This window comes from Myotis daubentonii, chromosome 5 (genome assembly GCF_963259705.1).
Source record: "Myotis daubentonii chromosome 5, mMyoDau2.1, whole genome shotgun sequence".
In the NCBI taxonomy this organism is placed as follows: domain Eukaryota; kingdom Metazoa; phylum Chordata; class Mammalia; order Chiroptera; family Vespertilionidae; genus Myotis; species Myotis daubentonii.
In genome coordinates this window covers 61,110,717-61,128,977 of record NC_081844.1, presented here as the reverse complement: position 1 = coordinate 61,128,977, position 18,261 = coordinate 61,110,717, and the positions used below count along the sequence as shown (strand labels likewise).

The 18,261-nt window shown below is 38.9% G+C and overlaps 1 protein-coding gene across 9 annotated transcripts in view; it reads right to left on the bottom strand.

The window, feature by feature from the left end:
• The window catches only part of INPP4B (inositol polyphosphate-4-phosphatase type II B), a 577,521-nt gene that overhangs the window by 167,837 nt on the left and 391,423 nt on the right, over positions 1-18,261 (bottom strand). For all 9 annotated transcript variants that reach the window (XM_059697959.1, XM_059697964.1, XM_059697966.1 and 6 more), the window contains one exon: positions 4,391-4,502. In XM_059697959.1, the coding sequence (XP_059553942.1) occupies positions 4,391-4,502 (112 nt within the window). The remainder of the gene's footprint in view (positions 1-4,390; positions 4,503-18,261) is intronic.

The following is an 18,261-nucleotide window of genomic DNA, read 5'->3' as shown; positions in this document are numbered from 1 at the left end:
GAAGCCCACACTTGTCTCCACAGAAGAGAAGAGGCCTAGAGGAGCACAAAGCAAACCTCAAGTGGGAGACAGTATCCCAGACAATCTATCAGTAAGCGTGGGACTGTCCTTCAGCTTCCCGTGAAGCTGTAACCAACAGAGGAAGCAAGACTCTTCTGACCCCAGGAGGTTGACAAGAGACCTATTTTCACACAAACACCAGGATTTGTTTCTTCACATGAGTTTCCTTCTATCGCTAGCCAAAAAAAAAAAAAAAAAAAAAAAAAGCTGGGGGAAGGAAAACAATAAATTTTCAGAGCAAATATTTCAAACTGAACAAATAAATGCTGATAAAAAGAAAACAAACAAAATACCAGCAATTTCTTCTGGTGATGAGTTCTGTGGGAAACAGCCACCATTCTGGAATGCTCGGCCTTCCTTAGAAGGTTCCTCAGACTCAGACCGCTCCCCCCAAAATGGGGAATCAGAATTGCTTGGGCTATTTCCTAACTGTCCAGTCTGTCTCCCTCCACCCTTCCTTCTCCAGGCACTGCCCAATTTGAGAGTCACAATCACTGAAGTCACAGGTAATGATGGATTATAGATATATATAGATAGATAGAGAGATAGAAATAGATGATATAGATATAGATGACATATATAGATATAATTATAGTTATATAGTTATAGATATAGACATAGATATAGATGATATAGCTATATAGATATAGATCTATCTGTATATACATATAGATAGATAGATATAGATATAGATGTAGATATAGATACACTAGAGGCCCGTTGCATGAAGATTCACGCAATAGGCCTTCCTTCGCCTGGCTGCTGGTACCGGTTTTCCTCCGGCACCCAGGACCCAGGCCTTTGGTCCGGCCACAGCAAGGCTTGGCTTCTCCTCTGTGGCCGCAGCGGAGAAGCCAAGCCTCTTTAGTCTTCAGTCTTCAGTCATCTTCAGTCTTCACTCTGCGCCTGCATATGCAAATTAACTGCCATCTTTGTTGGGTTAATTTGCATACTCAACCTGATTAGCTGGTGTGCCTAGTGGAGTGATGACCAATTTACATATTTCTCTTTTATTAGTGTATACACACTCACACACACACACACACACACACACACACACACACACACATATATATGTATGTATACACACACACAACACTCATAAATTTTGAGATATAGGACTTTAAGTCAGGTCACTGGAAGGCTTTGGATTCATACTTTCCGGGAGCTAAGGATCCAGGAGGAATGGCACATTCTGGGTTACATTTTAGTAAGTGCTCTGCTGAAAATAGACTATGGTGGAGGGCAGTGCCGGGAGGAGGGAGGAGGGAATCAGGGAAACATTTAAGAGACTACTGTAAAAATGTAGGTGACAGTCAATGTTGGTAGCAGGGAAAGGGTCATGAGTCCTTGGATTCTGGATTCATTTAGAAGTCACAATCAACAGGATTTATTGACATATTGACTGTGAATATGAGACAAAGAAATGAGTAAACAATGACTTCAATTATTTTTTTAAAGTTTGGATACCTAATGCAACATTTCACCTAATATATTGGCTTTGTAAAAGGACAGTATTCGTATTTCTTTTGTGAATTTCCTTTCTACTGCTATGTGATAGTAACACGTTGTCTTCTAGTTCTATGTATACATATATCAACTAAAAGTTTGAACCAGGGTAATATGGTGAATGACCCTCTGCTCTATCTTCCCTGGATGAGAAACATAAATATAATAATAAAAATATGATCTGAGGAAGCAAGTAAGTAAATGTATGTGAGAGGAGAGAGTTTGGATTTTTTTAATATTTTATTTCATGCTCTGAAGGCTATGTAAAATTCAAAATTAAAATGCAGTATTTTATATCAGAGGTATTATTATGAATTGAACTGTGTTCCTTAAAATTAATATGCTGAAGCCCAAACACCCAATGTGACTGTATTTGGAGATAGGACCTTTGTGGAGGTACTTAAGGTTAAAAGAGGTCATAGGGATGGGGCCCTAATCTGATGGGGCTGTGCCCTGCAAGAAGAGGAAGACACCAGAGCTCACCCTCTCTGTCTGTGCACCTGCACCAAGGAAAGATCATGTGAGGACACAGCAAGAAGCCTGCAAGACAGAAGAGAGCTATTGCTAAGAACTGAATCATCTGGCATTTTAATCTGGAACTTTAATCTGAAAACTGTGAGATAATCAATTTCTGTTTAAGCTACCCAGTCTATGATATTTTATTATGGCAGCTGAGCTGATTAATATGGGTATTAATAGTTTATCTGCTTCAATATACATGAGAGATGATGTGTCATGTACTCACATGACTATGGGTCTAAATGTAGTTTCTTGTCTTTCTCTGCCATAAATGCAAACCAGTAAAAAGGATGCTATTATCAGGATATCCTTTCTTTCAGTGACTTTGTCCTTTCATATGTTTCAGTCATTCACTAACTTGGGACTTAAATCTCCATCAGTAACAAACTGTGTTAATACACCTCACTGACTTTGATTTCATGCATCTGCAAAAGTGTGTTTGCACCCCAAGATGATCCTGACCACGCTTTGAAAACACTGAGATAAAGTTATTTCCACATGACTTTCCTAAATGTCATGCAGAGTGGACTTACTCCATGTTCTCTGTTCAATCACCAATATTCCCCGGGACTGCCAACAGAGTCTATAGCAAATTTTATAAAAGAAATTTGCCAAAGGTCAAGGTTTACTAAGAATCAGGCAGGACGAAGGTACTGCCGACAAAGCTCGCTGTGTTTACCATTTCTGTCACCCGTGACTCTACAGGGTTTGTGCTGACACCGTCACCTCCTATTTCTAGAAGAGCTCGGTTAAGTCTCTTTTTTAAGGTCACATGACTAAGTCAGAAACATAAAGCAGGACTTGGGTGGGGCATACGCCTGCGTATCGAGTTCTCCGGTTATGAAAAGATCAGGATTCAGCTTGCGCTACCTCAGAATAGAAACGCAATAAAGAAATGAAGGGGTAGATGAACTTTGAGAACAGAGAGGCAGCTAGTGATAGAGTCAGAGGAGGGAAAGTGGCCTAACTTAGAAATGGGACATGTGTCGGCTCCTGGCCTGGCTCATGCCCACAGGTCCAGGCACCATCATCTGCCTATTTCTGATCTCAGACCCTGCTTACCCTTAAAATCCTCCCTCCTTAATTTTGATACAAACCATGTGGTGCTAAGATGGGTCTTATATAGAACTCCAAAGGACACGAGGACCAAATAAAGGGACTCACCCCAAACGGGTCTTGTTTACACAAACCCTAAGAGGATCTGCTACGAAACTTCAGCATAGCCCTGACATTTGGAGGCAACCTGATTCAAACTCCAGGCCTCCTTGGAATCTTTTCATGATCCGGGATATGCTCCAAGGGAGAGCAGGGGAACAGAGAGAAACAAGTGTTGCCTTTCTTAGCGCTAGAACTATGTATATTTGAAAAGGAGTCTTATATTGTGTAAAGTTAATGATTCATTAAGTGTTACATAAACACCATCTTCCATGTAGATGTTTCTTTACCAACAAAATCCAAATGTTCCCAGATAAGAGTCTCTAAGCTAGAAGTTAAGTCAGAATGAGCCTTGTCATTAAAAAAATGTTCATTTATAACGAGGCAGGAATTACAGTGTGTACACAAGCTCATGTTCCTGAAAAGAACTATTAGCCATTTTGAAGCCTGTCCCCCAAGCCTCAATAAAATAGGCAATTGCATTCCGAAGACAGGCATTTGGGCTAATACTCAATATCAAGTTTTCATCTCCTGCAGAAAAGGGAGTAGAAAGCAAGTAAAACTCCCGGCCACATCTTGAGAGGCACTGGAGCCTTTATCCTGGCCTTCAAGGAAGCCCCTTGGCCTCCAGCGGGCATCGCCCCTCCTCCAGAGCAGCCCCTCCACTGTGGACAATTCCCTGCTTCTCTCTCCGCAGTTTCATCAGGCACAATGTTATGAAGTCTGCCCTCCTTCACGTAAAAATGAAATCTAAGTTCAAACTGCATCTTTTTCCAAAGAGGGTTTTGAGAGTAGGGAAGTGGTTATTTGTGGTAATAGTCCTCCAAGAATTTCCTGGGCATCTCCTGTAGGGTTAATTATGGCAGAATGCAACCGTGATCAACTGAGAAGAGGCAGTGTGGACACAGGAGCAGGTGGAGAAGAGGAAGATGTTTCTGAGTGGCACCTGCCTTTGCCTAGTTCCATGCAAACAGCCTCGGCTTCAGAGGCTGAAACACACTTCTGGTACTCAGATTGCAGAGCTGATTTCTCATTTAGCTCTTGAAGAATGAGATTTCATACCCCACAGAGGTGTTGGTGATTCAGACATCCGGTGAAGATGATCCTTTCTAATTTAACTTGTGCAATGAGCTGGCGGAGACCCTACCTTTTGTCCCTGCACATCTGCCGTGATGTGGTCGGCTTCCCCATCCTCAATCTCCCCCATCTTCACGACACTGACTTCTATGGTGCCAACAACTTTGCCACCATCTGAAGTTCTGCAACCAAACATAAATGACATGGAAGGGTAAGAATCTTCTCTCTCCTTAAATTGCAGTAATCCCCCCTTACCTGTGGTTTCTCTTGTTGTGGCTTCAGTTACCCTGCTATCAACTGTGGTCCAAAAATATTAAATAGAAAAGCCCCAGAAATAAACAATTCATAAGTTTGAAAAATGCACGCTGTTTTGAGTAGCAAGACGAAATCTCGCTGAGTCCTGCTCCGTCCTGCCCAGGACCTGAATCATCCCTCTGTCCAGCCTCCCCATGCAGTACATGCAATATAATAAGGTATTTTGAAAGACAAAGACCACATTCATATAACTTTTACTACAATATACTGCTATAATTGTTCTATTGTAGTAACAGTGTTATTCATCTCTTACTGCGACTACTTATAAGTTAAACTATATCATAGCTATGTATGTAGAAGAAAAAACAGGAGTACAGTATACATAGGGTGCGGTACCATCCACAGTTTCAGGCATCCACGGGGGATCTTGAAATGCATCCCCCTTGGATAAGGGAGGGCTATGCCCATACATATCTGTTTCTGGAAACCACGAACATTGCTATTTACTTCAATGGTTTTAATTAAACAAATCCGCTTAAACCACAGCAACGCATATTAATGTTGGTGTTGTTTTTAATTTCAAAAGAAAATGAACCATGAATTTGCAAGGTAAGTACATGGATTGCCAAAACTGACTGTATGAAGGTGAAAGCCCCCCTAGGCTGGCAGGAGTGGCCTCAGCATCACGGGTCAGGGCCCTGTTTGGCAGCCTCCACACCTCTGCAACAGCAGAAGCCACAGCCCCTCTGCACCAATTACATGGGATATTGTGTACATCTATTACAGAAAACACAGCTGAGTACAATGGAAAAGACATACACATCCCTATATTCCTCTATGACTGGGCCACTGGCTACAAAATTTGATTTTGTTTCATTTTTCTTTCTAAGAGATCAGGTAAAGAAGATTCTCTGCTAGCAAACATAAGAAAGTTAAGAAACATGGAGAGCAGAATTTAATCATAGAGATTGGTTAGTAAAACTTATTATTTTTTCAGCTAAAAACCTGAGACTCAAAAAGATGGAAAGACTCGCCCAAGGTAACAAAGTGGCAAAACTGAAAATCCGGGTTTCTTTTTCAAATGTTGGTCACTGAGCAACTAACTCCTCTCTATTTAATGATGGTGATATTAAGATTTCCATCATCATTACTGTTTCAAACATGCACACGTTATGGTTGACAATAATAATGAAAGCTAAAAATAAGATGAACAACCACCATCTTTTAAGATTCTCTAATTTCTTTCTCTGAACAAGAAAATATCCAGAATAAATGATGCCATCATACCATGGAAATACTGTCACAAGTAATGGATATTTCTCCCTTTAACCTTCTTGGAAAATAGGTAACAAATCACCCATAGTTATGATGTGTTGCTATAACTTCTAAGACTAACAAATAGTAATCACATGACACTTGGTTTTTCTTTATATAGTCATGTTCTTTTCATACTGTCTTTCTTTCAAACAATTCCTTCTACATGTCACTAGTTTATTATGAGAGGTGTCAGAGAAGAGAAAATTAGTAAAAGGAATTTACCAAAATGCTAATTAAAATAATGACTAAGTTAATTAACAATTATGTTATTAGATAATTAATTACGCTTTTCAGAAAACTGAAATAGAAAATTCTGGTAAGCATATATAGCTAGTTTTACAATGTAATAAAATAAAGATTATGTACATAAAGTTATTTACTTGTTAAATAGCATATTAATATTTCATATTAAAATATAAAAATGCAATTTTTAAGTCACTGTAAATCATAACATTGACTCAATTATTTAAAATTAATATATAAAACTTAATCATTCATCACAAAGAAGATGTGTATGTGGAAGACAGTATAATCTTTTTAGTGAAAAACTATATTAACTTCAATTCTGGGATGGTTATAAATAATTCATTATACCATTTTCCAATTGAAAATGACATAATAACTTGTCATAAGTTATGATATGACATAGCTCTGTACAATTTTTCAGCACCTGATAGTGAAACAGTTTATTAACAAGAACCTTCATGGGCACTACCCGTAATTATTTTTCTAAAAGATCTGCATACTTTCTTCCCCTAATCTGATGATTAATAACAATTAAACATACCTGTTTCTTCTTATGAGAATTGTTTAAAAATTTGTGCATGAACAAAACTTATATATAACATTCTAATTTTTTCCTTGAACTAAACCAAGGGATGCACATAATGCTTTGAAACAGAAGGCAGATGTTCCACAGCCTATCCCAAGACTGTAGAATAAAGCAATATATGCCACAATGGTTAAAAGTGTGAGCTCAGGAATTTGAGCTAGCTGCTAGCTGCACGACTGTGGGCAAGGGGCTTAGCTATACAACACTTCCTTGTAAAATGGAGACAATGATAACGTTGTTATAAGGATTATATTGACATGATTTGTGTAAAGTGCTCAGCACAAGGCCTTATACAAGATACGTGCTTCTTCCTTCTCCCCCCCCCCCAGCCCCCCTTATCCTGGTAGTAGAAGTGGCAGCAGCAACATAATTATTATTGCCAGTAATGTATTATATGATATTTAATTTTATTATCTCCAGAAATATTTTATTAAAATTGGCATTAAAGATTATAGAAAAAGATTATAGGATCTTGTGCCATATGAGTTTCAACAGTGATTATGCACTCACTAGAGCTAGAAAGCCTTAGTAATAAAAGATGTTCTAAAGCTTACATTCCTAACAGTGCAAAAAGCACAAGTTTATAAATAATTACAATGACAGCAGGCATTTCAAAGCCAACGCAGATGACTGAGCGATGTCCTGTGGGAGTAAGCTTCTGAACGATATCTCTATCTGTTTCCTTTGAAAAAGTATCTGGCTATTGTTGCAATCATTTTTATGCCTCTGGGTTTCCTATTTCTACTTATCTACCAAGGCTTCAACTTATTCCCAGAGCAAACTTAAAGCAAGGGGCTTGCTTAATCTAGCGACACTCGGGGGATTGTAGAATCAACCTCCCCCTGAACCATTTTGTTTAGAACACTCTAAATATCCTAAAGGATGCCTCTTCATCTGAGATTTGTGGGAGACAGAATGGGGAATCCAGGTTGTAAACTAAAGAATTGAAGCCAATGAACGGGCAGTTAAAATGCAGAACAGTTCATTATTCATTCTGTATCAATTTACCAGACCCAGCATATGGATATTCAACACTTCCCTCCAATCAGGAGAATCACAATTGGAATATCTATTCCCTTTCTCCAAAGGCTGTCTCAAAGATCATTTAGTAGAAATTTAGGAAAAATTTATATTCTTAAACTCTCAATTATGCTTTCAACCCATCAGGTTGGGGAGGCTAGTGATAATTGCTTAGCCATTATTCATCACAAAAATTCTACTGAGTTGTCTGTAATGGAAATTCATCATATCTGTATGAAAGACACACAGAAGAGAGTTCTGGATTGGAAGCGAGAAACCCAAGCACTATTTCCAGCTCAGCTGCTAACTAGCTGTGTGACGAAGGACATATCACTTAAATTACCTGGATTTTAGTTTCCTTTGAGGCCAAACAAAGAGTCAGTTTCTAATAGCTGCTCTATAATATCAGCAATAATCGCTAATTATCCACTATTCACTCCTGTGGTTTCATAATATTATTCTATCATAGGTACCATAGGCCATCATAGGCTGGTGCAACCTTGAGGAAAATCTGAGACACATTCTAACCGATCGTGCTCACTCCCACCTTCCTGTCCAAACTTTCCCCAAAACAAAGTACATGATAAACCTGGGAAGAAACTCAAACTTATAGTCCAATAAAATAGCTATTTTTTCTTATTTTATCCAGTTATACGTATTTTTTTTCTGGCATTATGTTATTTTTACAAGGATACAAATTTGACTGAGCCAAGAAACACTTTTCGAAAAACTTATATGGCAATAAAAACAGGCTGTAGTAAGAAATAACTATCTCAATCTATGTGAAGGGGGGTGGGGGGAAACCACTATGCCATTTCAAACAGTCTACTGCCAGGTCATTACCACTAGTTAATGCAGAGAGCTGTACGAGAAATAAAAGATGGGGTAGTCCATGGCTGCTAAAGTATTCCCATCACAACGCTGCGTTCCTATTTGTTTCAGCAGATACACTTAAATATTTAATCACGCCCACAAGATGAAAGACAACAAAGAGGAAAATTTCAGCAACACAAATCTATACTCCCTTCTCACTTAGGTTTTCAGCATGCATAAAACATTCGTGATTAAGGCTCTTTAAAATCTGCCTTTAAAATAACTCCCCTAATGCTTCCTAATGACACATTCTATTTCCTATGCGGAAACACACAAACATTTTTACAAGATTGAAAAAAGGGTGATGGGGACAGTCTTCTAACAAAGGACAATTTCATGACATTCTTCCTCTAAGCTTCTTCACCACTTACGTTATACCTTTCCTAGTAGAGCAAAAAGAAAAAAACAAACCTACCACTGGAAATGTGGAACAGTAACATGTAAATAATTCCTCTACTATGGAAATGCCACAGAGATACAAACCAACAAAGTGACTTTGTAAATATCCAGGGAAAAGCCGTCATTAGCACTGTCAGTCTTTGTGAATAGAAAGTAAGCCTGGTGCTATGCACGGACTCTTCAGCTGTAAGGTGTGCCTTGCATTTACACCACCTAGACAAGTAACTGGAAAACGAAGGTCTCACCTGGACAGGAAAATAAACAACGGCCATAAGTAAACAAAGTGAGTGAGTGCCCCCGATGATCTTCCTGGTGAATTTATTTACCTGGCAACGCTAGATTTACTTAGGGCTCACAGAAGTGAGAGTTCTATTTAAGTATGTATAACTAAACATACCTCTATCCTGGCTGAAATTCAGAAATGTAAGAAGCCATATAATCCTTCCAAACTAGAACTCAAATAAAATGTTTTAGTAGTTCTAACTATTAGAACTTACACACTAAAGTTTACTCCTTAGTCCCGCCCCCCCCCCTCTTTTCTCATTACAAGCTGGCCTTCAGAAATTCCATCCATTATTATGGGATTCAACTCTCTCTTCTATAAGACTCTACCACAATTCTATATTCCCTACTCTGTCCTGATTTCCTGATTTAGAACTCCAGTTTCCTTTTGTCCTGACATCGTTATTTCACACTCTGTAAGTTTGAAATCTAACATTTCCTTTCCTTAAGCGCAACTCACATCGACAGCCATAGCATTCTCCAAAGACCAAAAACCACAGACTAGTCCACCTCAACTTTTGCTTTGCCCTGCCCCTACCTTCCAAGAAGTCACCCCATCCTGTCCATAAAGTTTCTTCCACGTGGTCCTCTCCAATGGCAACATCCCAATTAGATTCATCACCTCTGCTATGTTACACCTGGAGAACCTACCTCCTATCTGCCGGTATCTTTCTCTTCTATTCCATTCATGTCAGGTTTTCTTCTTAAAGCCTTGCTGTCACTACTTTATTTCCTTTCCTGTGTTAAAAGTTCTTAGATATTGCTCAATGCCAATCCAGAGAATCTGAAGTATAGCCTATCTTCTAAGACCTTATATCAGGACTTGTCAAGAGGTATGGATATCTCAGTATCTTTGGTTCAAATTGGTTCATATCATCACACACCATGAAATAGCAGAGTGTGCTTTAGTGGAAAGTGCAGCCAGCATTAACAAAGTTCTCACTCATGGTGTTGGCTCTTTGCAGTAAAGAGCTATGTGATCATGAGCAGGCAACTCGGACTCCATAAAATTTTCCAAATTATACATATGAAGATCATAAACATCCTACTTATCTCAGATTTATGTGACCAAAAATAAAATCTTAAATTTAAATATAAAAATGCGTTAGAAGTCCTATGGTTACACAGTGTGGGCCATGGAGCTTCAAGAACACAACATGGGTAGGTTGATGATGTTTTTCAGACTAACTGGCCTGTAGAGTTCTCTTCACTGCTAAATACTGCTAAATTCCCCCTATAAAACTAACTACAGAAAATATTTCCCTCCTTGTGACTCTATTTGGAAACTTCTTGTTTCAATGTTAAATGTGAAATACAAACCATCTCCTTGAATGTAAGAAATATATTGCTACATAACAAACGACCACAAAATTCAGTAACTGAAAGCCACACCATTTGTTATCTCACAGTTTCTACAGATCAGATGTCTAGGCCAGGTCCTTTACTCAGGGTCCACATGCCTAAAATTTATGTCAGCTAAGCTGCATTCTCATATGTTAGATCTAGAAAATAATCCTCTTCCCAGCTCTTTCAAATGTTGTTGGTAGAATTCATTTCCTTATGGTGAGGTATGTCTCTTTATTCCCCCTAGTTATCAGCTGGGATGACACTCAGCCCTAGAGGCCACCCTCAGGTTCTTACCATGTGGCCCTCTCCATAGGCAGCTCACCAGATGGCAGTTTGCTTTTTCAAGGTCAGCAGGAGAATGTCTCTCTCTAGTCTGCTAAGAGGGTGTCAGTCTGATATCTCAGATACCCAGTGAAGAATGTGTTTTAAGGAGGGAGTGATCCACTGGGCAGATATGCTAAGAAAGAGGAGCATGGGTAATTTTCCATTGGATTCAACAAGATGGAAGCCATTCATTCCTGATCATGACAAGAGCTATTTAGGTGAAGTACTAGGGATGAAAGCCTGATGAGAATGGGTTCAAAAGACAATCCTATTGGAGAGCATTATGCTAAGCGAAATAAGCAATCAGAGAAAGATAAATATTACATCATCTCACTCATTTGTGGAATATAATGAACAACATAAACTGATGAACAAAAATAGATCCAGAGACAGAGAAGCATCGATCAGACCGTCAAACCTCAGAGGGAAGGTAGAGGAGGGTGGAGGTAAGGGGAAGGGATCGACCAGAAAACTTGTATGCATGCATATAGGCTTAACCAATGGACACAGACACCAGGGGGGTAAGGGCATGAGTAGGGGGGTGAGGGGCAATGGGGGATAAAGACACATATGTAATACCTTAATCAATAAATAAAAAAATAAAAAGCCTTTTAAATAAAAAAAAAGATAATCATAGGAGTCACTGTAGAGACAGCTCATAAAATGATTCTTCTATGAAGAAGAGCAGGGAAATGGAGTATAAGTTAGAAGGCAATGTGAAAGATTTGGCAGCATTTTTTAATGCTACTAGACATGATCTAGTACAGAGGAAATAATTATAATACAAAAGTAAAAGGGGATAATTGTTGGAGTAATGTCTTGGATAGGTGAGAAAGGATGCAATCTAAAAGATGAGTAGAGGGGTTGACTTTAGACATGCAGCAGAGTTCATCAACAGTAACAGAAGAAAGGCAAAGTAGACGCTGGTAAGGTGGTAAATAAAGCGTGAGAAATTGTCAAATTCCTCTTCTCAGTGAAACAGAAACCAGATAAATCCACTGAGAATGAGGAAGAGGGGAGATATCTGGAGGTTCTTGGAACAAGGTGTGAAATAATGGTTTAAAGGTTGGGAGGGCAAATGGACCAGTGGAATCTAGTACGACTATAGACTAGTAGTAAAAGCACCCAGGAAGTTAGGGGTCGTGATTCCTAATGGAACCTAGAAGCATGGAAATTGGGCTATCCTAGCCCACTTGAACAAAATGTTAGATTTAAGCACAGTTTTTGTTGTTGTAGCTTTTATTTTTATTTCATCCATCCATCCATCCATCCATCCATCCATCCATCCATCCATCCATCCATCCATCTTTTGCTTAGAAAGTATAGTAATAGAAGAGGAGCACAGCAGTTGAGGGTGTATGCAAGGAAATTGTTTTGTTATTTCTCAGTGATGGACCATGCAACCTCAACTATGTAAGAAGAATTCTGGATATGGGGGAGGAATCTGTGAAGAATGAAGACATGACTTTAGATCAATGACTTGATGCAGTCAAGGAGCAACTAGGAAGATACTGGAAAGATCTGAGATGGAAATCAGAAAATAGAATACAGCACTTAAAATTAAGACTCTGGAGGGGTGGAATTAATGGCAAAATCTAGGGAATGACCATGGAGTGGGTTGTGAAGGAGGGTAGAGAAAATCCTGAAAGCCTAATGAACTGAAAAGATCACCTACAGGGCTATGGAATCGCATGTGTAAGAGGAGCAGTGCTGAAGAGGGACACAGTGAATTGCAAGTTAAAATCCTCATCAAACGGTGACATCTTTAGGTCATATCCGAAATGGGAGACGCCAATGGTATATTGGAGGCTGTGAGCCTCAATCCTGGAGAGTTTTCAGAGGATGCCCATCCTACACCAGGTAGCCACTTAGCAGAGCTGTCAGGGAGAGAGAGCCAGCTCCCAGTTAAATAAAGAATAATGACCAAGGAGAGGGGAAGGGGCTGAGGAGGCACCTCAGGTATCAGAACAGAGTTGGGAAGCAGAGGCCACCAGGAACAGAGTAAGAACTAGACAAACAGGGAAAATGATGGGTGGATGAAGGATATCTGCACAGGGACCCAAGAATGAGTAAAGGTTATTGACACAAGAAGGAAATTCAGTTTAGCTAGGCAAAATAAGCAAGGGCAGACAGGGTAGCACTAATTTTAAAATATTACAAAACCTGAAATTTCCCGTTCTCTGATTTTAACTTGTTTTGTAACATCGTCTTGACACTGCATTACCAAATCCTCTGGTAATTATTTCAGAGTTCAAAATGTGACTGATTCACAGTTAAAGCAGTGCAGGTAGAACAACAAAGGTCCCTACAGAAATTTTTGTTCCAAGGAAGGAAAATAAGTAAAGCAAAGTGCAAGAAACACTGTTACATAGAAATTATATACTGTTCTTATTCATGCTAAACAGAATCTGAAGGTCAACAGGAATAAGTCAAATGCCCTGTGCCAGTTTTTCAATATAAAGTATATGGGAAAGCAATACTTTTTATCCAAAAATCTCCCTTTTAAAGCATTATTTTTAAACTTTTTATTATAAGAGAGCATATCTATTAATAATTAAAAGATGTTTATCACATCTCTAAAAAAATCCATATAAGAAAAATAATGGGTTTGGGTATTCAGTCGGCTGAGGGTCTCAAAGAAAGTAGAAAGAGTAAAAATGAAGTCACAGGATTAAAATTTTCAATGCAACAGAGATTTCTCTATATCCTTTTATAAATTTTTAAGAACTGAATTGAACTTAGTATTCCAAATGAAAGTTTCACTAACTTGAAACAACTCTGGATGTAGCTATTTTCTCCTTCATTCTAAGATAAACTCCTGAGAGCTCAGTATCAAAATTGGATAAAATCTGAGAATGCTTGAGCAGAAAGTAATCTTAAGTATCATCCAATTCATTTTGTACAAACTGAGGCCCTGAGAGGTTAAGTGAAAGGTTCAAAGCCACCTCTCAAGTCATTAGCAGTGATGGAATTTGTCCAAGAACATTAGCAATCAGAAGGCTATGTCTGATTTTTTTTAAAATTTATTTCTGAAAATCAAAATATGAAATGGTAATTTATTTATCTATTTATTTTTAGCTTCTTGGTCAATAAGTAGTAAGGTTACCCACAGCTTCTGTCCGAATTGGCTACAAATCAGGTTCTCATGATCTTCTTGGATTTGGATTTGATCATTTGCTAGAACACTTCACAGAACTCAGAAAAGTACTTATTTCACCAGTATATTACATTATAAAGGATATCATAAAGGGTATAACCAGAGAAAAGACTCATAAGGTCCTGAGTGAAGGATCTTCTGTGCCATGGAGTTGACATGTACCACCCTGCCAGAATAGGAAGGTGTGCACCAACCCAGAAGCTATTGGAACTCAGTACTTTTGACATTTTTCTGGAGGGTTGCTCACATAGGCATGATCGATCATTCACTCAATTTCCAGCCCCTCTCCACTTCAGGGAGGTTAGGTGTGGAGCTGAAAGTTCCAAGCTTCTAATTATGTCTTGGTCTTTCTGGTGACCAACTGGCATCCAGGAGCCCAACTATCTCTTACTCAGAAGATAAGGTAGCTCAGAAAGCAGTTTCTTAAGAGTTTTGGAGTGGGCTGTTGGGAGCTGAACTAAACCAACACACATCAATGAAATTTTTTTCAGAATAGGACAATAAACATATTGACCAATATTGAAGAACAACAAAAAAATCTACTTCCTGGAATCATATGTCTAGTTAATGCTAGAATTTGGACCACAGTCCTAAGCAGTCATGTGACTTGGTTTCCAGTCCTAGTTAATGCAATAGGCAATCTACATGGCCACCCTACAACCTGCACTTAGACTTCATGAATCAGCGTTATGTACTGATTATTAATATGCATGGCTCAAACAGAAGGAGGAACTCTTGCCCAGAATGGGTAATCATGAGCACTTTGAAATGATACTTGTTCCATTGTCGGCCTCTCCTCTAGACTAAGAGTTGCCCAGCATTCTATTTTCAGATTTGTTCCAGAAGAAAACTCTCCTGATACTTGGAAATTCACTAGCCTTTCTTTTTGACTCCATCTCTCTGTATCTGTAGGAAAGACATTAGGTGGAACGTTTGAAACACTTTCACTGAGGAATGAACCTGTAGGTGTAAGAAAGGAAAAACCACTGTCCAGGAAATATATATATTCCTATTATTTATTTACCTTAGCTCTGAAACTCAACGAATATTGGACTGCTTCATTTTATGTCCATGACTAGCATTTTTGAACTCAAAGAATTTATAAAAACAATATTTGAGGAAGAGAAGCAATTTCATAATAAATATTATAAAACCAGTCACACATATTTTTATTCTTTTCCCCTCACTGGAGCTTCATATCGCCTTTATTATCTCAATATATTTTTCAAATGAACTTGGCAGGAAAGATAGTGTCACTCAGTCCTTCAAGGACAGGAGGGTTTTGAGGAAAGCAGAGATGGCATGAAAGAAAAAATGGGGAGTAAACTATTTTCTATTAAAGTATGAAGGGATCCGTTCTTTAAAAGCTGTGCTATAATCCCATAATTTAAGTTCACCTCAGTGATATTAATTTCATTAGTAGGCAGATGGGAAATTTTAAGCAAAGTAATTAACTCCTGGTGACAGTTATGAAACTTCGCTTCCTCCAATGTCACAATCACAGGTTTATCCTTAAAGTACTTTAAAGGCTCTGTCATTTGGTCATAGAAGCAATTCATTTCTACTAGTCTTAGAAATGAGGCTGGACAGCTAGGAAATTTAGTGCTAGTTGGCAGAACAAACAAACAAACCCAAGGATCCTTAGAAACTGTCTCTCTTAATATTGCGTAAATCCCTGGAAAAACTTCAATTTCATTCTAGATAAGAGAAACGTAATTCCCACTATACATCATTTCTAAATTGAAGATTGAAACTTTTAATCTTGCTTTGAATTAGAGAAACTGCATCAATATTGGGGAGGATAAAAATAAAATAAAATTTACATTATCTGCCATGTCTTCAATGGAGGGATGAGTATTAAACCAAGTTTATCCTGGCACTTTAAATTTGTTTTTAACAATAGTAAGTTTTAATGGAATGTGTTTGTTTATTTTCCAATTTATATATGTGAACATCAGAAAGATGTAACATTTAAAATATATATAAAATATGTATATACACACTAGAGGCCTGGTACACAGGATCCATGCACTGGTGGGGGGCATGGCCTGCGGGGATCAGCCCGCTGTGGGAGCACCACTCATCCTGGTCAGCCCAGCGGCAATCCCACTGTGGGAGCGCACTGACCACCAGGGGGCAGCTCCTGCATTGAGTGCATGTCATTAATATAGGCTCAGTAGCACTTAGGTCAGGTCCAATTTAACCTGCCTTCAATCATTTCAGTTAATTTTAAAAGCTTTCTATGCAAGATAGTAAAATTGGCCCATAATATAACAAAGTCATCAGTGCCATAAAATGTTATAAAGAAGAGTCCTTAGTTACCTAATTATCTATTGAATTCTAATAAGCTAAAGTATTTTCATCAAGGGACCCAATGGATCACCCATAATAAAGCTGGGCCCATTGCTAGAAACAACCCCTCCCTGCCTTGTAACACAGTCTTGAGAAAAACAGTTTGTTTATATTGATACAAAATGTAACAATGAAGTAAAATAAACTTGCTTATTCCTGTTTATCTCTATTATTTTATCTTTGATTCCATCCTTCTCTTCTGCCTTGTTAAAATCGTTTATCATATTATTTTGGTCATAGAAGCAAAATATGACCTTATTTTCTATTTCCTTATCTCCCATTCACAAAGTAGTCTTTTTCCTTTTCCTGACTCCATTCCTTATCTTAATGAAGTCCTATCGCAAAGAATCTCTTTCAACCACACTTTTACCATGAGACAGCCATGCTGTGACGCGGAACCAGAGACATCAGTGCATTTCATTTAATGGTTAGGGTAGAAAATCCTGGGGTAGAGCATCCCTATAGAGCAGCGGTTCTCAACCTGTGGGTCGCGACCCCTTTGGGGGTTGAACTAAGACCATCGGAAAACACATATATAATTACATATTGTTTACAGTAGCAAAATTACAGTTATGAAGAAGCAACGAAAATAATTTTATGGTTGGGGGTCACCACAACATGAGGAACTGTATTAAAGGGTGGCAGCATTAGGAAGGTTGAGAACCACTGCTATGGAGGAAATGCATCGTCAAGGGGCAGGTCACTTTCTATATATTCTGAGGCATGACATCTCCAGCACAGCTCACTCATATATATTAAGAACTGACAATGTGTCAATGGAAAAGCAAAGTCAAACCTCACTGGAAACACAGTTAAAAAATTATGGCCTTCTAGGGATCATTAGCCTCTGTTAGCTGGAGCAGGAATGATTAGCTTTGACCTGCTTCTTCTGGCACCCACTCCCAAGCCTGATGACAGAGGCATGGTCCTTTGGTGACTGAGGAGCTGATGTAAGCCATCGTGGGGGATGGCGACCCGGCCTTGTCACTGACATGCTTGGAGAGACTGGTCTCTCAGTTTTTAATGATAGTACATTTGGAGAACACCAGGGTCTTCTAGGTGTGCTTATTCCCTGGCAAGGGGTATCACAAATGGAGGAAAAATAATCGGAAGGCAGCGTGGGCAAGAAGCGAAGTGGCAACACTGACACACAGACAAACATTGCTGTGCTCTCTTGCTGCCCCAAGTTGAAACTGGGCTCCGAGAAACACAGGGACTCTGACTGCACATTTAGAAAATGCAAAGTGCAGGGAAGTCACTATAAATCAGGGAGGAAGTGGGAGGAAGTGGTGATTAGTGTCGAGAGCAATGTGTGTGGCTTAGATGAGGCTGAAAAGCAGAGGTGCTGTTTTGTATATCTTGGCCAAGGTTTTTGCATATGTTCATGTTCACATTCTTGCTTATTTGGGCGTGAGGGGAAAGTACGAAGGGATATAACGTTTAAAATAGGAGAAGAACGTGATCAGATAAGGATCTCCTATTATTAAAATTATTAACATCAGCCCGGCTGGCGTGGCTCAGTGGTTGAGCGTGAACTATGAACCAGGAAGGTCACAGTTCAATTCTCCGTCAGGGCACATGCCTGAGTTGTGAGCTCGATCCCCAGTGGGGGGCATGTAGGAGGCAGCAGATCAGTGATTCTCTCATCATTAATGTTTCTATCTCTCTCTTCCTCTCCCTTCCTCTCTGAAATCACTAAAAAAAATATTTTTTAACAAAATTATTAACATCAAAAGATGAGTTAAAAATGATGATTCTTAGTTTAACCCAGAAAGAAAAAGCA